Source organism: Pituophis catenifer, unplaced genomic scaffold (assembly GCF_029215685.1).
Source record: "Pituophis catenifer annectens isolate HBS135680 unplaced genomic scaffold, rPitCat1.0.hap2 SCAF_2, whole genome shotgun sequence".
Classification (NCBI taxonomy): Eukaryota; Metazoa; Chordata; class Lepidosauria; order Squamata; family Colubridae; genus Pituophis; species Pituophis catenifer.
The window spans coordinates 98252071-98268525 of NW_027256882.1; the positions used below are offsets into that span (position 1 = coordinate 98252071).

At 39.9% G+C, this 16455-nt stretch overlaps 1 protein-coding gene across 1 annotated transcript in view; it reads left to right on the plus strand.

Moving 5' to 3' along the window:
* MGAT4B (alpha-1,3-mannosyl-glycoprotein 4-beta-N-acetylglucosaminyltransferase B) overlaps positions 1-13614 on the plus strand; it is a 119858-nt gene extending 106244 nt beyond the window's left edge. The window contains exons 12-15 of the mRNA XM_070937237.1: positions 3260-3338; positions 4618-4705; positions 10346-10458; positions 12238-13614. Coding sequence (XP_070793338.1) covers positions 3260-3338; positions 4618-4705; positions 10346-10458; positions 12238-12261 — 304 coding nt within the window. The 3' untranslated portion in view covers positions 12262-13614. The remainder of the gene's footprint in view (positions 1-3259; positions 3339-4617; positions 4706-10345; positions 10459-12237) is intronic.
* Positions 13615-16455: the final 2841 nt, after the last annotated feature.

Genomic DNA, 16455 nt, shown 5'->3' on the forward strand with positions numbered 1-16455 from the left:
TTGTCCTTCACCTTGTTGAAGGACTTCATGAATGGTTTTTCCTTTCCTGTGTGCCTAATTCAACATTAAATTTATTTTCAATTCTTCAGTCTGAATTTTGGCAAGTAGTCATAACAGATGGGGCCTTAGTGGCATCTATGCTGAGCTGTACCATCCCTAGGGAAATTTGTCTAAACTATAGATTACAATTGTGGCTTCAGAAAGCAAATAATGTTTATTTATTTATCATATTTCCCAAAGACTCGTAGCATTGCACAATTAAAATCAGGACACATAACAATACCTCAAAAATGAACATAGTAAATCAACCAATAACATTAAATATTAATAATAACATTACAGCAAATATGAATAGTATCCAAAGACTCAATGCCAACCCTCATGTTCTTCTAAATAGTTCTGCTTTCAAAGCCTGCTGTAGCCTAGAAGCAAAGGGACTATCCAAATCTCTGGGGAAAATCTCTGTTTTGAAGGGTGATGTTGTCACAGAAAAGCACAAATTTCCCACTGAATCTCCCATGAGCAAGAACTTACAGTCAGGTCCCCTAGGACAAGCACACTGGATGATTAGGAGCTTTTTGAGACAGATGGTCAAGCAGGTACTTGAATACCAAGCAATGTAGACTTTGTAGATCAACGCCAGCAGTTTGAATGGTATCCAGAAGGCTATTCACAAGGAATGCATTGCCTGCAACACAGATGTTATGAGTAACACATGGGCTGGTATTTTGTACCAATGGTGATTATTAAGTAATCTTTAGAGACTTCCCCATGTAGTGTGCACTGCACTAATCTCTCCAGGAGAGGGCAAAGGCCTGAGTCACCTTCTCCAGGAAGGGTACATCAGCTAAAGCTGGGCAAAGATTCCATCAGCCTATCCAACAGCAGCTGTGATTCTAAGGGAACCCCCAAATCATGTACCTGCTCCCTTAAGGATGAATGCTACCTGAACCAGAGTTATCACTGGAGTAAAACACAGATGATATCTGGCAAAACTCAGTCTTGCTGGGATTCAGCTTCAACTTATTTCTCCCCATCCAAAGAAAGAGAGAAAGATGAGTTGTGCAACACACTCTTATTGAAGTAATTAACGGAAAGTTTGGAAACTGTATGGTGGTTGTATTACACAGCCAGTTGAAGGAAGTGTTTCTGTATGATGGGATGCATTAGTTCCTCCTTCAAGGAAGATGGTATCATCGCCTCTCAGGCCATGCCGCAAGACTTTACTTCTATAATCACCATAGATCCTGCAGAATAAAGGCCTTAGATGAATTTGAGCAACCTTACTGCCAAAATGTTGCCCAAAATTCTCACTGAGGTGTATGCACAAATATTGTTTTATTGTGGGGGGGAGGGAAGGGGGGAACACAAAGGAATGAATCATTCTAAACAAGGCTTCTAGGCCATAGACAACCAACTCAATAAAGGTGGAGAATTAGAAATATCCACCACTCTTATCACTAGAATCCATTCCTATGATCTATGCAGGATTCAGGGAAGCAAGAATCTTTCAGGAAACCAGGAAGTAAAGTAGAAGAATTACTATTAAGTCCTCCACTTGTGTAGTGGCATTCCTTTGTTCTACCCTTTTGGGCTTCTTAGATTATAAAATTATTGCCTTTATTAAAGTTTTCTTGTATTACCGTAGGATTTTCTTTAATTTTGTTATACAAACTGGCTTTGTCTGAAAGAATAGTGGGATAACAGTTACTGTTGGTTCATTCCATACAGACATAATTTCTCGGGGGGGGGGGTTTCTGCAAATATCTTAAAAGTGTTGTCCTCCTGAAAATGTTAGCATAGTTGAGGCTGGTAGGGTCCAGATTCAAGCATTATCTGCAGATAAAAATATTACTGAGGGCACAGTTTTAAAAGGACAAATATCCCTTGAAAAATATATTTTGTCAGACAATAAATGATTGAGATTTTCCTTTTGCTTAAGTTCAATCTTAGCATCTCGTATTTTTTGTATATTTTAGGACTGAGAGCCTGTCTGGTGATTTGATTAAGGTGGTAGAGGAGTAGCAGGTAGACACTCTGTTCTTATCCTCTCATAGGCACAGAATTTGGCTGGGAGATTTTGGGCAAATTGCTCTCTTTCAGCCCTAGACTGGGAAATCATAAAACATCTCTCTACCAAACAATATTGGCCCATTGAAGCATGGTCCATAACCTTCAATGAAAAGGCATGGAACCTTCAGTGGATTGGATGATGATGATGTTGATCCTGATGATGATGATGATGATGTTGATCATAATAACAATAGCAATATCACTTAGACATATATACCACTCCACAGTGCTTTACAGCCCTCTCTAAGCAGTTTACAGAGTCAGCATCTTGCCCACAACAATCTGGGGCCTCATTTTACTGACTTGGAAGGATGCAAGGCTGAGTCAACATTGACCAGGTCAGGATCAAACTTGGCTGTGGGCAAAGTTAGCCTGCAATGCTATATTCATATGCAAATTCTTCAAAAGAATTGTGCACTTATAGAGACAGCTGCAAGCAGATGGAAGGCAGCCCTGTGAGCCTGGAGTAAATTGCAGCTTCTTTATTGATTCAAAGAGAAGAGCTTTGTGCATGTTCCTGCATTTGCAAAAGCATTTCTTTCAAAGAATTTGCACTACAGTGGTATTGACTATCATTTGCAGAAATATGTATCTTTTCTTCTTCTTTTCCCCTGCCTTGGCCTAATTCCATTATGTTTAGGGCATCCCTCCTCAGTTCTTTTGTCTGATGTGCATTGCTTTGCTAGCTTCTGCTATCTTTGCCTGCAGCTAAAAGTATATCTTCAGGAACCATAGGAATAATATTAATGTCATTTCTAGAAATCCATTTGTTTACATTTCTTTGAATTAAATTTCTCTCTATAAATAAAAAAGTGGGAACAATTTCCCTTTGTGACCCTTTTCTTCCCAATGTGTCCTGGATTCAGAATGTATTTCCAGTAATGTCTGTTTCTCCCGTTTCAGTTTAAGAGTGTAGTTGAAAAGGTCACTTTCATAATGATATTTGTGCTTCTTACTGCTAATAGATCCTTTCAAATGCAATAGAGTGCTTAATTTGTGAGAATGGACAAATAGTTCCTCTGTAACTGGTGGTATCGTGTTTGTTTATACAATATAGTATTTTTCTTTCTCAAAAATACTTTACAGAGATGGTTATTATCGAGTTCAGCCAAAGTCATTGCTGAGATGAATTTTATGTTTTACCACTGTGGGGGCTCTGCAATCATTATTGATTCCTGTTGCACAGGTTTTTCTTCCGTAGTGGCAACATTGAACACCCTGAAGACAAACTATTCAACACAACAGTGGAAGTTTTGCCCTTTGATGTAAGTTTGCTGAGTATATTTTTGTTAATTATTATTATTAGATTTTTATCTTGTCTTTTTATATATTTTGGTCAACACAACGCAGCAAACATTCCCAGTGCTCCTTTCTCCTCCTGTTTTTCCTCACAACAATGACAATCCTGCAACGTAGGTTGGCCTGAGAGAGTGATTTAGCCAACAATGGCTTTTAGTCCTAAGGGAGGCCTAGAATTCAGATGTTCTGGTTTCTAGGCTAGCACTTTCACCAAAATAGCTCCATGATGGAACTCAAACTACTCTCCTTCAAAAGTTTCTGAGTCTCAGTTGCTGGTTCTATTTTGGTTTACTCATTAGTCCTTTTAGGGTCTAAGAATAGTGTTTTTTTTTTAAATACAATATTGCAACATTTATGATTCCCTAAGATTAGGTAATGGCTTTGGAATCCATAGTTATTACAAGTAGCCCTGAACTTATGACTGTAATGGATCCTGCCATTATAAGATTGTAAGTCATAATGCTCGTAAAGTGGGCCATCACGTGACCAATTTGATCTGACAAAATTTTTTGCATCAGTCATTAAGCAAATCACCTTGGTCATTAAGCAGATCCATGATTGTTAAATGAACCTTTTGTTTACTATGAGGCATTTTTGCCAAAAACTGGAATTGTAAATTGTAGTTCATGTGGCTGCAGAATGCTGCAAAAGGACATAAATGCAGACTGGTTGTAGGTACCCAAAATTCAGTCACATGACGGTAGGGAGGGCCCAGCCCTTGGAACTTCAGAATTGGGTCGTAACCTTCGGGTTGGGGATGGGGTACTTCATGACTTCAAAAGGTCAATAAGCGACCAGTAAGTCAAAGACTACAGGTTACCTGTATTGGAATGTTGAAGGCATCATAGATTGTTAGGAGTATAAAGCAGATTATTATTTTGTAGCCAGTTATCAATCTTGGATCGCAAAGTATAATCAGAATCTAAATTCCAATGTTCCGAGACTACATTGCAAATCTCAAAGCAAGTCTGTTTCATTCTCAATGTTAAATGCATAGCCTATAGCAGAGAAAAAGGTTTTCAAGTCTGATCCTTATTCGGTATCCTTCAGTAGTCTTTTATGAGTCCTTGAAAGGCATAAAAAGTTCTTCTAGTGACACTGACTGTTAGAATAATGCTCTCTTTCTCTAAAGCCATAAGTATTGCCTGGTGATTTATTGTCATAGCATTTCACACTGTATACACAGCAGGCTGCCTAAATCCTTATAGCTGCCTTTTTGCAAAGATTGTCTGTTTCCCTGAACAGAGTCTCCAGTCAGATAAGGAAGCTCTGCAGGAGGGAAGAGCAACGGCATTCAAGTACCACAGGACGTCTGATGGCTACATACAGATAGGTAAATTGCTGGTTCAAGTCCAACAATACCCTGCCGATTGTAGATGGTTATGTTGCTCTTCATATAACGCAAATACAGATTGTGATGGCCAGGAAGAGGTAGGATAAGCTTTTTCTGAATTCATTAGCATTTGTCATTAATTGCCCTGGCATTTAGAGTGAGAAAAAATGAATTTATTATCAGTATTGAGTATATTGCCCCATCTAATGATTCCAAGCACCTCACAGTAAAACAAACAATAAAGCTGTGCGACACTCCTAAATATGTACTTAGTTATCCATCTAATAATAAGCTGCCTTGCTGCAGAGTTTCTAATAATCTAATATTTACAACAAGCTCAACAATTCATAGACATTAAGAAAAGAGTAAGTGTGCCACAATTGTTAAAAATGGACCCCAGAATTTTAGGAAAAGAGTTCAGTTTTTAACAGTCCTTCTAAAAATACAAAGTGTGGGGGCAGTGCAAACCCCCAAAATCTTAATCCTGAGATCCCACACCTGTCACTTCCTGGAGGGCAAATGAAAGTGGGCAGATTCAATTCAATTGAAATAATCTGTTAGGTATCTGGGAACATGCCACATGGAGCTTTTTAAGTAAAAGCCAGTGCTTTTTATTGTTCTTTGAAATCTTTTGGCAGCCAATGCAGCAAGTACAAAATCAATGGTATAATAGTAGAGCAACTCTCATGTCTTGAGCTGTAGTTTACAAGTAGTTTCAAAGAGACCCAAGTGAAGCATATTGCAGTAATTGTACATCGGATGATGAGCTTGTGAGTATCTTCACCGTCTCCTACTCCAGGAAAGATCACAACTGGAACACCAGCCAAATTCGGTTAAGTTTCTCCTGACCACCAGTCCACCTACTGATCAAGGAGAAATTGTGAGTCCAGAAGAACATCTAGGTTATGAATTTTAGGGGAAGCCACTAGCCATTAGGGGAAAAAAAGGAGATCAGTGTTTTTTCAAAACACCCATTTTGTAATATTTAAACTTGGTTCTTCCAGTCAAATCTTTTACAGTCTCTAAATCCCTGGTGAAGATTCATCAGCCCTTCTAATTCAGCCTGCGATGTAGATATAATCGGGTGTCATCAGCATGTTAATACTTCTTCACCTCAAACCAACATATGATCTGTCCCAGTGTTGTCATATATAAGTCATAAAGCACGCATGAGACAGCTGAACCTTGTGGCACTCCACAGAAGAGGAGTCAAGTGCTCAGCCACTCATTCCATCGTGACACCAATTGGAACTTCCCATGAGGAAGGAGCAGATCCACTGTAAAATAGTGCATCTCTTCCAGGTTGTCCAGAAATATACTATTAACATGACTGAGAGGATCAACAAGACCAAGAAGAATGTATTTGTCTCATTTAGATCCTGATAAATATCATGTATTAGAGTGATCGATGCAGTTTCCATCCAATACTCGTAGCTGAATCCTATTCAGAAGAGATCAGTTAATTGGCTTCATCTAGAAGCCTCTTTAACAGGCATCACACCAACATCTGCAAAACATTCCCTAAAAATGGAAGATTGCAGACAAGGCAGAGGAGGTCTGAGATACTTAGATTGAAAGATGGTTTCTCCAGGAGGGAATGCACCACTGCTTCTCTTAAAGTAGTCAATACTATCTCCACTCCCAAAAAACAATTCATCACTTCATGAATCTGTCTCTTACCCTGACTGCATAAAATGGGGCAAGAATCTAGTTCACAAGAAGCTGAGCTTATATTACAGCATGCCCTATCCTCCTTTTTGTCAAAATCCAGAAGCTCAAATGAATCCCAAATGACCTTTAATATGCTACCCTAGATACCTCATTGAACTCCAGACTTGGTAAATTAATCAGCAAAATGTTCTGCAGACATGTCTTATCCTTGTCTTTCCCTTAGAGGGAAAAGGACATCAACAGAGCTGTTGTACAACATTTTAACAGTGCAGTCAATGTAGGGAAAAATAATGACACTTCACTTTTATCAACACAGTATAGGTATAAACCTGGGGTTATATTCCTGCTCAGTTTTATTCACCTTTGGATTTATGCCAGGGCAATTAACTATCACTTCTGCCATATATCAGTGTGCTCCCTGCATTCAACAGACAGAGTCTGCTTAGATGTAGTCTCATCCAGCATCCTCAGAACTGTCATAATCTAGAAGTCAGCAAGCACCTGCTTAAAACCAATAAGATACATTAAACATTTGGGGTAGACTATCCTAATCAATCCCCTGTTCTTGTGGAGATTACAGGTAATACTAAGCGCTCGTTCGCATATGATAACGATAGACAGTATGATAACGATAGACAAGTAATCACAATATCCTTCATTTTGAGATCACATGCCAACTGCTCCAAAGTAAACCCTAGATCTAAATACGACCATTTTGTGTGCATTGCTTGAGATCACCTGAGACAAGCCTATGGTTACTATGGTGGCCATCAATACCTACATTCTCCTTAAACTACCTTCACTCCATTGCATGGCAATTGAAATTCCTCAGAGCCAATAGCTGTGATTCTCTACCACTATCCAAGTAATGTCTATGGAGAGTCTTAGTCATCCAGGGCATGGTTGTCCCAAATGTGCTTTTTCAAGAGGCAGCTGGACTTTCTGGCTTTTCTTCAGCTGAAGAAGCTTCTTGGATAGAAGCGAAACATCTTCAAAGAAAAACCAGAAAGCCCATTTGCCTCTTGAAAAAAGGACTTTCGAGATGCCCAAGTAATGAGATCTAGGAGTTCAGAAAGAGACACCAATGGGCAGGCGAACCGGTGGTGATAAAAGCTACCGGTTTGGGTGAACCAGTAGTAAAAAAAAGCTACTGGTTCATTTGAACCGGTATTTCCGACGACCAGCTGTGCCGCGCAATTTATATTTGCTAGAAAGCAGGAAATCCTGCTTTCTAGTGAATCTAAATCGCGCGGCACAGCTGTTTCCCCCCCTCGCTGTTCTACTTACCTTGTTAAGCCTCCTTTTTCCAGTGTGTTTGGTGTGCACTGCGCATGTGTGCATGCAAAGCATGCACTGCACATGTGCATGCAGTGTGCTCTTGGCACATACTGCATATGCACAGGCAGTGAACCGGTGGCAATCCGTGGAGGATTTCACCACTGATCAATACCCCTAATTGCTTCTACAGCCCAAGCTCACATAGAGGCCCTTGAATCCAGTGACCTGTAGAACATGACATTTGATCACCACTGGGGTGTCTTGTAAGATCAGATGCATCCTTATTCCCCAGCCTGAGGGATGTGGCTATTGTAGCAGCTGAAATTCAAGACATCAAAATGAGAGCAGTCCTTGCTGATAGAACACTGTAAGAGAAGAAACCCAGGGAGATCCGTCATTCCTGATTGTTGCAGAGACCCTTGTAGACAGAACTGGGGAGTCGACTTGTGAGTAACAGAAAGCAAACCTTGGACTCTCTAAAAATGTAGAAAACCTGCTATGCTCTTTTCTACCTAGACCCTTAAGCACTTAGATTGAGGGGTTGTAGCAGGAAAAAAAAAGACTCTTTGGAACATCAACAATCCAATCCAGGAACTCAGAATTAAATTCTCAAAATAAAATATCAAAGGGAAGTAAATAGGTATGTCAGCAGCATTTTGAGGCTTCTCCTCCTCTTGCAACTAACAGTATCAGTGTATATTCCAACCTCACCTATGCACATACTTTAGAATACTTTATTGGCCAAGTGTGATTAGACACACAAGGAATTTTTCTCCAGTGCAAAAGCTATCAGTGTACATGCAAAACAACAGAGTAATAATAACCATAATAATGATACCAATTATGGGGTGGTAAAGAAGATGGGAAAGGTAATAATATTACAGCTGTATGACATAGGTAAATAAGACTGTACTGTGAGAATTAGGTGTTCTGCGGAGTGATGGCACAAGGGAAAAAACTGTTCCTGTGTCATTTTGGCATACAGGCAATTCCTTACCTGGGAAGTCTCTTTCTTTTCCTCTAAGTAAGACTTTCCAATATGAGGAACAAGCTCTGTTCCGTGCCCAGACAGTGAGCCAAATCCTGACCAGGCAGCATAAAAGGTGGGAGTCTGTTTATACAGGCCTATTCAGAGTAATTCCAATAGGCACTTCCTCTGCAGACTTCTCTTTGCTGTTGTCCTGTATCTGTTGTCTCCCTCAACCTCCTTCTCCAACCCCCACACAGCCCTTTAGTTGGAACATCCTTTTTGCTTAGCAAGCACTGCAGGCACTTACAGCCAGGAGCTGTGGCTTACTCCTAAGGGGCAAGAAGCCTTTTCAACACACTGACCATCAGTCTGTTGCCAGTTTCAGTGCAATCCAAGAACTTCAGTGTGTTTGTACAGCCTCCCAATTTGGCCCAAGGCCAGGTCCAGTCCATTCCTTATCTCCTCTGTGTGTACCTGTAATTTCTTCACCATCCTCTATCCCATTTCTTCATTACCGCCAATCCATTTACATACAATCCTTCCATTTTTTAATAATCTTTACTCTCTTCACTTTTTGTTCTCTCTTTAATTGTGTAATGTTCCGCATCCTACCAAATAAAACTCTGCTCAAACATCACTCAACAACAACCCAAACTGATGCTGGTTAAAGTAGGTATCTAAAAGGATGCCATTTTAACACTCCTTTTTACCTCCCCCTTTCTCTCTCTCTCTCTCTCTCTCTCTCTCTCTCTCTCTCTCTCTCTCTCTCTGTGTGTGTGTGTCTGTGTGTACATGCGTGTGCGGGCATTGATACCTTTACAAAAGGGCCTTGAGAAACAAAAGAAAACATTGTGACAAGTGATTAAGCAGTGCCCTCTGCCGGGCAACTGGGAAGGCTTTGCAAACATAGTCACCCATCCCTTAGCACTCTTCTGATCAAAAATGTTGCAGTAGACAACATTTGCCTGTGTCTTTATTGCCTGCAGCCTTTTTTTTTTTTTTTTTTTTGCATTACAGTAGACAATGTTGTCAGACTAACTTTTTTTTTGTTTGTTTGCAGGTTCTTTTTACCTCTAGAAATCTGTCATTTGCAAAGGTTCTCTTGATACTGTATTAGAAACTGCAATCTTACTTAACATTTCCTCTTTTGGCATTCATAAAGGATACAGTCGTACAGCACATCTACAAATTTTCCTCCACTGCCAAATGTTTGGCAGTTGTTGGAAAGGAAGGGGTTAGAGGGAAAAAATGCTGGAATCCAGCCCAATAGGGAGCCTTTTGTATAGCTGGTAATGTTTGGGAATTGTGAGTCAGCATAACAACATGCAGTATCTATTGAGGAATGTCACAGAGTGCTGTGTGTTCTATTAACACCAACTCATGACACTACGGCATCCACACAAACAGAGTAATTTGTGGGGCAAAATCACCCCTTGAAATCTCTTCATTGGATTACAATTGATTTTCTTTAAATAAATAAATAAATATAGTACTAGAGTCCATCATGACAAAATAACTCTAGCCATTGCAGATATTGATACAGTTCTTCTTCAAAAAAAGAAGATGGTGGCTTCACAATTAAAATTGTGCCCAAGACTGATTGAAACTGTAAAGGGCGTGCCAAAGCCTGCCTGGTGATGTAGAAGAATGGCTGCTTACGCTGGAACAGGTTCGTAGAGAGCTCCTATCTGGCTAAAGTCCTGCTGTCTGTCTTCTCACAGGCTCATTTTCAAAGGGCATTGCTGAAGGAGAAGTGGACCCTTCCTTTGGCCCTCTGGAAGCAATACGACTCTCCATCCAGACTGACTCTCCCGTGTGGATAATCTTGAGTGAGGTAATTGGCCATTCTGGTCAAGCTATTAAATGAGGAAGGCGGTACAAAGACAGACTGTTTTCTCCCACAGGGTCCTTTCAGTTGTAGCCTTATCTGCCTGCACAATAAGGAGGAATTGTTTAACCATTCCAGCCATGCACCTAAAATTGCATCTCTTTATCTCTTAACATACAAAGTTTCCAATCAAGACTAATAAATGCCACTGCCTTGGGCTTGGGACAAGTGCAAAAGTCAAGGTGTCGCATGGAGGCCTCGGTTGCTGTGGGTACCTGGCACAATTGTCTCCAGGATATATAAGTAGTCCTTGCTTACCACTTATTTAGTCACTGTACAAACTTATGGCAGCTCTGGAAAAGGAGACTTACAGACAGTCCTCAAAGTTCTGACCATCCCAGCACCCCCACAGTAATGTGAATGTGATTTGGATGTTCGGCAATCAGCTGGCACTTATGATGGTCGCAGCGTCATGTGATTGCCATTTGCCTTGACTTGCCTTGCTGGCTAGTTAATGGGGGAACATGGCAGGGAAAGTAACAAGTCACTCTTCTTTGCAGCCTCCCTCACCTGGCAGAAGCAACTCCCAGCTCTAGTTCTCTTCCACCACTGTCTGATTGCTGGCCTTCTTGTAAGATGACTGGGACTTAGTTTACAACCCACAGTTCTCGCTTAATAACAACAATGGGGAGTGTTGGGATTGTCACAGCTAAATGATGCAGTCACATAACATTGCATTTTATGATCGTGTCATTTAGCAATGGAAATTCTGGCCCCAATTATCGTCAATAACTAACTAAAATAACAATAACTAACTGAAAACTATCTCTGTGTACTGAACTGGTATATAATATTTGTCCACAGACATTCTCTACAGCTGGAGGTAGATGTTTCTGGTTGGTGCATTCATAGACCAAATTTTATTTCAGCTTTTAAAGGGTTATGAATATGATGAACCTCCAAGGAGTTAAATGTAATCTTGCTTGTTTCCTTATCTTAGAAAATGCAGCCTACCTGGAATGATCACAGGCATAATTTATGAAGAAAGATTTAATAGCAAAATCTACTAGATGGCACATTTACTCATATAATGCCATAATCCAAGGATTCTTAAAGTGTAGGTCATAACTCCATGGGTGGTCATGAGTAAATTAGAGGAGTGGTGTCCCAGTTTTCTGGGTGGCCAGAAGTTGAAAGGTGGAAAGACTGGGAGTGCAGCTTCCCTAGAGTTCTGATTCTCAGAGAAGGTGCCTGTGCTACAGAGCTGATGAGGAGGAGAAAGGGGCACTTCCTTGAAGCCATGATATTGAGCTCACTACAACACTTGGGGTTACCAAGTTGGTCTTGATAGTCTATTATTGTTTTGTATCGTCACAATACCATAAAGTTTAATACGACAAAATTTAAGAGCAACCCCTATAACATAAACAACAACAACTATAGGAAAGTCAGCAACATACTACATTTTAAGGCCTTAAGTAAATCAGGGCATCATATTAAACCATTGTGTGTTTCATTTGGGTGGTTACGTGGTTTGTAATCATAGTTTATGATTCAACGTGTTCTGCAAACAATCAGTGTTTGGATCTATTTTAGGGTTTACAGTAACCGCATAACTTTGTCAGACAATGACATCCTTCCATATCATACAGAAAGAGATAACTTGTAGTTTGGACAGTAGTTTTGTTATGCAATTTACTCTTTTGTAAGAGAGATAATTTATAAGCCCAAATGCTGATTGACTGAATTCTAATCAGTTTTCTTTTGCTATTCATGTACTTTCAGATATTCCTGAAAAAAGCGGACTGATCTTGAAGATACAGGGAGTAATATATCTAATGGTTTTCTAGCTCTTCCATTCTTCTAAGACAGTGAAGATGCATCAGAATGAGTGGGCTACTAATGAAGCGAAGCTAGATGGGTAAAGAGCACCTCCTGCCCCAAGAACAGGAAGAAAAATCTTGTGGTGAAATTTGGGAGAACCTTGGAGTTTTCTTACATTCTTAAATGAGGAAGAGAAGAATTTTTCACACATAGGTGCTGGGACTCAATTACAAGAAGCACCATTGCTGGCTTACTTTACAGTCAGTTGCCTTTGCAGCTAGAACACAAACATAGAAACAAATAAGGACTCTAGGGATGAACTTTCTGTGTAGAAGGTTTGTTTTTTTGTTCTCTTGAGTAAGAACTATGTTGTTCCTCTATTTCTTTCTTCCTCCCTGAACATTAATCCAGAATGTATCATTAAAAGGTACATTTAGAAGTGCAGGCTTATGGAATGTGAAGCTAACGAAAAGGAAACTTGACAATTGAGCACTTATGGAAAAGAATCAAGATGTAATAATACTTGGCCTCCAACTTTTCAAGTAACCTTTGCTATGTCCACACCTGAAAACAAAGTGCAAAAGAGGACCATTCTTTAAAATTGCAAACGTGGTAGATGGCAGGGATTAAAAAAAAAAAAAAGAAATAACATGCAAGAACCACCCATGGTTGAACATGCCTCTTTCATAAATACAGATCATGTTAAACTCTCCAGTCTCTTCATGCCTTGGGAATCGGTGCAAAGTTTACCCTTTTAAATCCATCTCTCTGTAATGTACTGGTTGATGTGAATTTTAAAAAAGAAGAAAACTTTAGGTCAATTCTCAAAGGATAGGGGTTAGAGTTGAAAACAAAAACCCAATGTCTCTAACTATACACTGGAATGCATTATACTACTTTCATGTGCTGTATGTTTTTATTATTGGATACATTTGGTTTTTTTCAAGAGTGTGTGCGTGCGTGTGTGTGTGAATATACATACACTCACAGACATATATATATATATATATATATATAAAGGTACACTGTAGAAAGTGTTTTATTGCATTTTCCTTAAGCAGAGAAATCTGACAAACTGAAAATATTTTGCAGGTATATTATAAGTATGTGAATGATTTGTCTTTTTGCATGAAGGTATAGCTATAGCCAAGAGATATTTTTGCAAGGGGGAAAACTTCTATTAAAAGCAAAACTTAGCCATTTCCTCTGCATGCCAGTGTCTGTGCAATACGAAGAATATTAGCATACCAAAACTGAGCATTTTACTTCCTTAAAAATAACCATTATAAACTAGAAGATAGGTGTTTTTCCCCTAATAAATGTTTTTATAATTTATAATTCACCTTCATCTTTCCTAGGCCATGAATTTGCATAATCTTACTTAACCAGCAGTCTTGCTGGATCCAATTGAATGCCCATCTCATCTTCTGTATTGGGCAGTGGGAAAAATTTTCCACTCGGATTGCAGAACATTTATCTGACATGAAAGTTACTAATCTTTTCAACCAATTTAATCAAAGCAATCTAACAGGCCTTTAATTTATTGAATCTTTTATATTGGTCACTTTTCAGTTCTTAAGTAAAATTTTAAAGACCTGGAACATATTTTGTGAGAAGAACTGCAACTTCACATTTGATATCTTTTAAAACTCTTAAGTTAATATTGTCTGAATCTAGTGATTTCTCCAATTTTTCAAAAAGATCTAGAAGTACAATCCCCAGCTTAACATCAAGGGATGTTCGTATACTTCTAGGCATCTTTAGGCCACTCACTAGTCTTTCAGTTTCAGTTGACATTTTATATTTCCAAGACATTATTTTAATTAAAAGAAATAGGAAACTGGCATGTTCTGAAATACACAGTTATCTTCCAGCATCACTTTTATTTCTAAAAACCTCCTGGGCCTCAAATGGATATGAAAGGACAAATATAAATAGAAGCAGGTAGCATACAAATGGCAGGTAGTGGTTTGGTAAATCAGAGGCTTGTGCATGCTTATATCCTTTGTAGCAGATACTCAGTGATGTGATTTATCAGTAATATGGGCTGCTGTAGTTTAGACTTGCTGAAGCCAAGGCCAACCCCATATAGAGTGAATTACAGTAATTTAAACAAGAGATTTAAACAAGATGACCAGGATATGAGTTGCTGTCCCCACTAAAGTTGGTCCTCGGATTATGACAGTTCTGTTCAGTGATCATTCAGTTATGATGGCGCTGAACAAGGGGGACTTGTTTAGTCACCAGGAGTTCTGGCCATCACAAGTTCCCCCCAATTGTATGATCACAATCTGAGCACTCAGGTGGCCAGTTTATGATTACAATATTGCAGTGGGCTGTGGCCACATGGTCTTCATTTACAATCTTCCCTGACAGCTTCCCACAAGCAAAGTCAAAGGTTAAACTAGCAGGGAAGGCCACAAGTCACCCCCACATTTTTTTTTCTGTTAAGAGTCCTTCTGCAAAGGATGAGATCCCAGGAATCTTATATTCCACAGTACCTACCCATGTTCCAAAGTGCCTGCCATCCCACCTATGTTCATTAGCATCCACCTGCAGCATTGTTTGCATAGAATTTCAGTCACCTGAGTCCTCTCTTAATGACCCACATAGTCTCTGGGTTTGCTGTTGCTTTCACAACCCCATCACTCAACGATAGGAATTCCAGTCCTAACCACTATTACAATCCAAGGATTAGCTGTACATCCTATTGCAGGAAAATGGCTGCCCTGTTTGAGTTGCATCTAATTTTGGATTCAGAAGCAATAAGGACACCAGTATGGGTAATCAAGGTTTTATTCCAAGGCAATATGAAAAACAAAGGAGAAAACAATAAAATACAATTTACAAAGAGCATAATACTAACATCTAAGAAAGACAAAGAAATCTTGCACCCCTTCTGTTAGTCAGGAAACTTCTCCAAATCAGCAAGTGTACATTAACTCCCAGATTAGGTCTGTTCTAAAGTTCCGCTTTATAATGGCTTCTGACTGGTTTATATATACTAGGTCATAGGCCAGTGATGGTTAACCTTTTTGCCGTTGCGTGCCAAAAGCGAGGGGAGCGTGGGGGGTTGCAGGTGCGGGTGCCCACATCCATAATTCAATGTGCCCCGCCCTCCCGCACATGCGCACGTGACCCCCACACACTTCCCCCTGCTTTTGGTATGTGATGGCACGGTGGGCCCGGTAGGCCCGTTTTTCCACCTTCCCAAGCTCCAGAGGCTTTCTAGGAGCCTGGGGAGGGCAAAAACAGCCTTCCCCATCCCCCCGGAGGCCTTCCAGAGGCCGGAAACAGCCAGTTTCCTGACTTCCGGTGGGACCAGAAAGCCTGAAAATCAGTTGGCCGGTGCACGCATGCGCGCTGGAGCTGAGCTAGGGCAACACTTGCGTGCCCACCAATATGGCTCCGTGTGCCACTGTGGCACCAGTGCCATAGGTTCGCCATATGGTCCTAGGCCCTAACTCTTCCCTCACCAGATTGGATCCACCCCAGTATGTGGGGCTTTAGTTAAAATAGTACCTATAGTTCCCAATATTTTAACTATTTTAAAACAATATGAATACAAGAGAGAAAAGAATAAAATCAAGACAATTTTTTGTGTTGTTTTAATGACCCTGTAATCCTTTGCATCAGGTTGGAGTTGGGGTGACCAAACGGAGCTGAGCATTTAAATGGCCGGATGCCATTCCTGATGCCTACACAGAGCTCACAGCAGATATTTTCTCTTTGCCCCCACAGAGAGAAATAACTGCTGCTACCTAGGATTGAACTCGCAGCCTCCTGATTTGTGAGGTGAAAGATAATTAGAATTATAATGAAGACAAAATCAGCTTAATAATTGGAAAATATGGTAAAAGAGTAAACCTTTTCATCAACTTATTTATATATAACCTCATTCTGGATGTGTCTTTTCTGAGAGAAGCCCAATAAGGGTTCTTTAAAAGAAACCTCGGTTTCATCCATGGTTCCTAACAATCATCTCTAGCTAGTTTGACTCAGGCTTAATTCTGGTTGTCTTCCAGTAGACTAGAGCCCATGAGCATAACATCTTAGTACAAGGCTTCGATTCCAACTGCACTGAATCCAGACCTTGACTGGCTCTCTTGATGCCTCATGTTTCTTGTTCAAAGCATCAGAGACCAGCTTAATAGTACATCATGTATTATTCAGAATTTT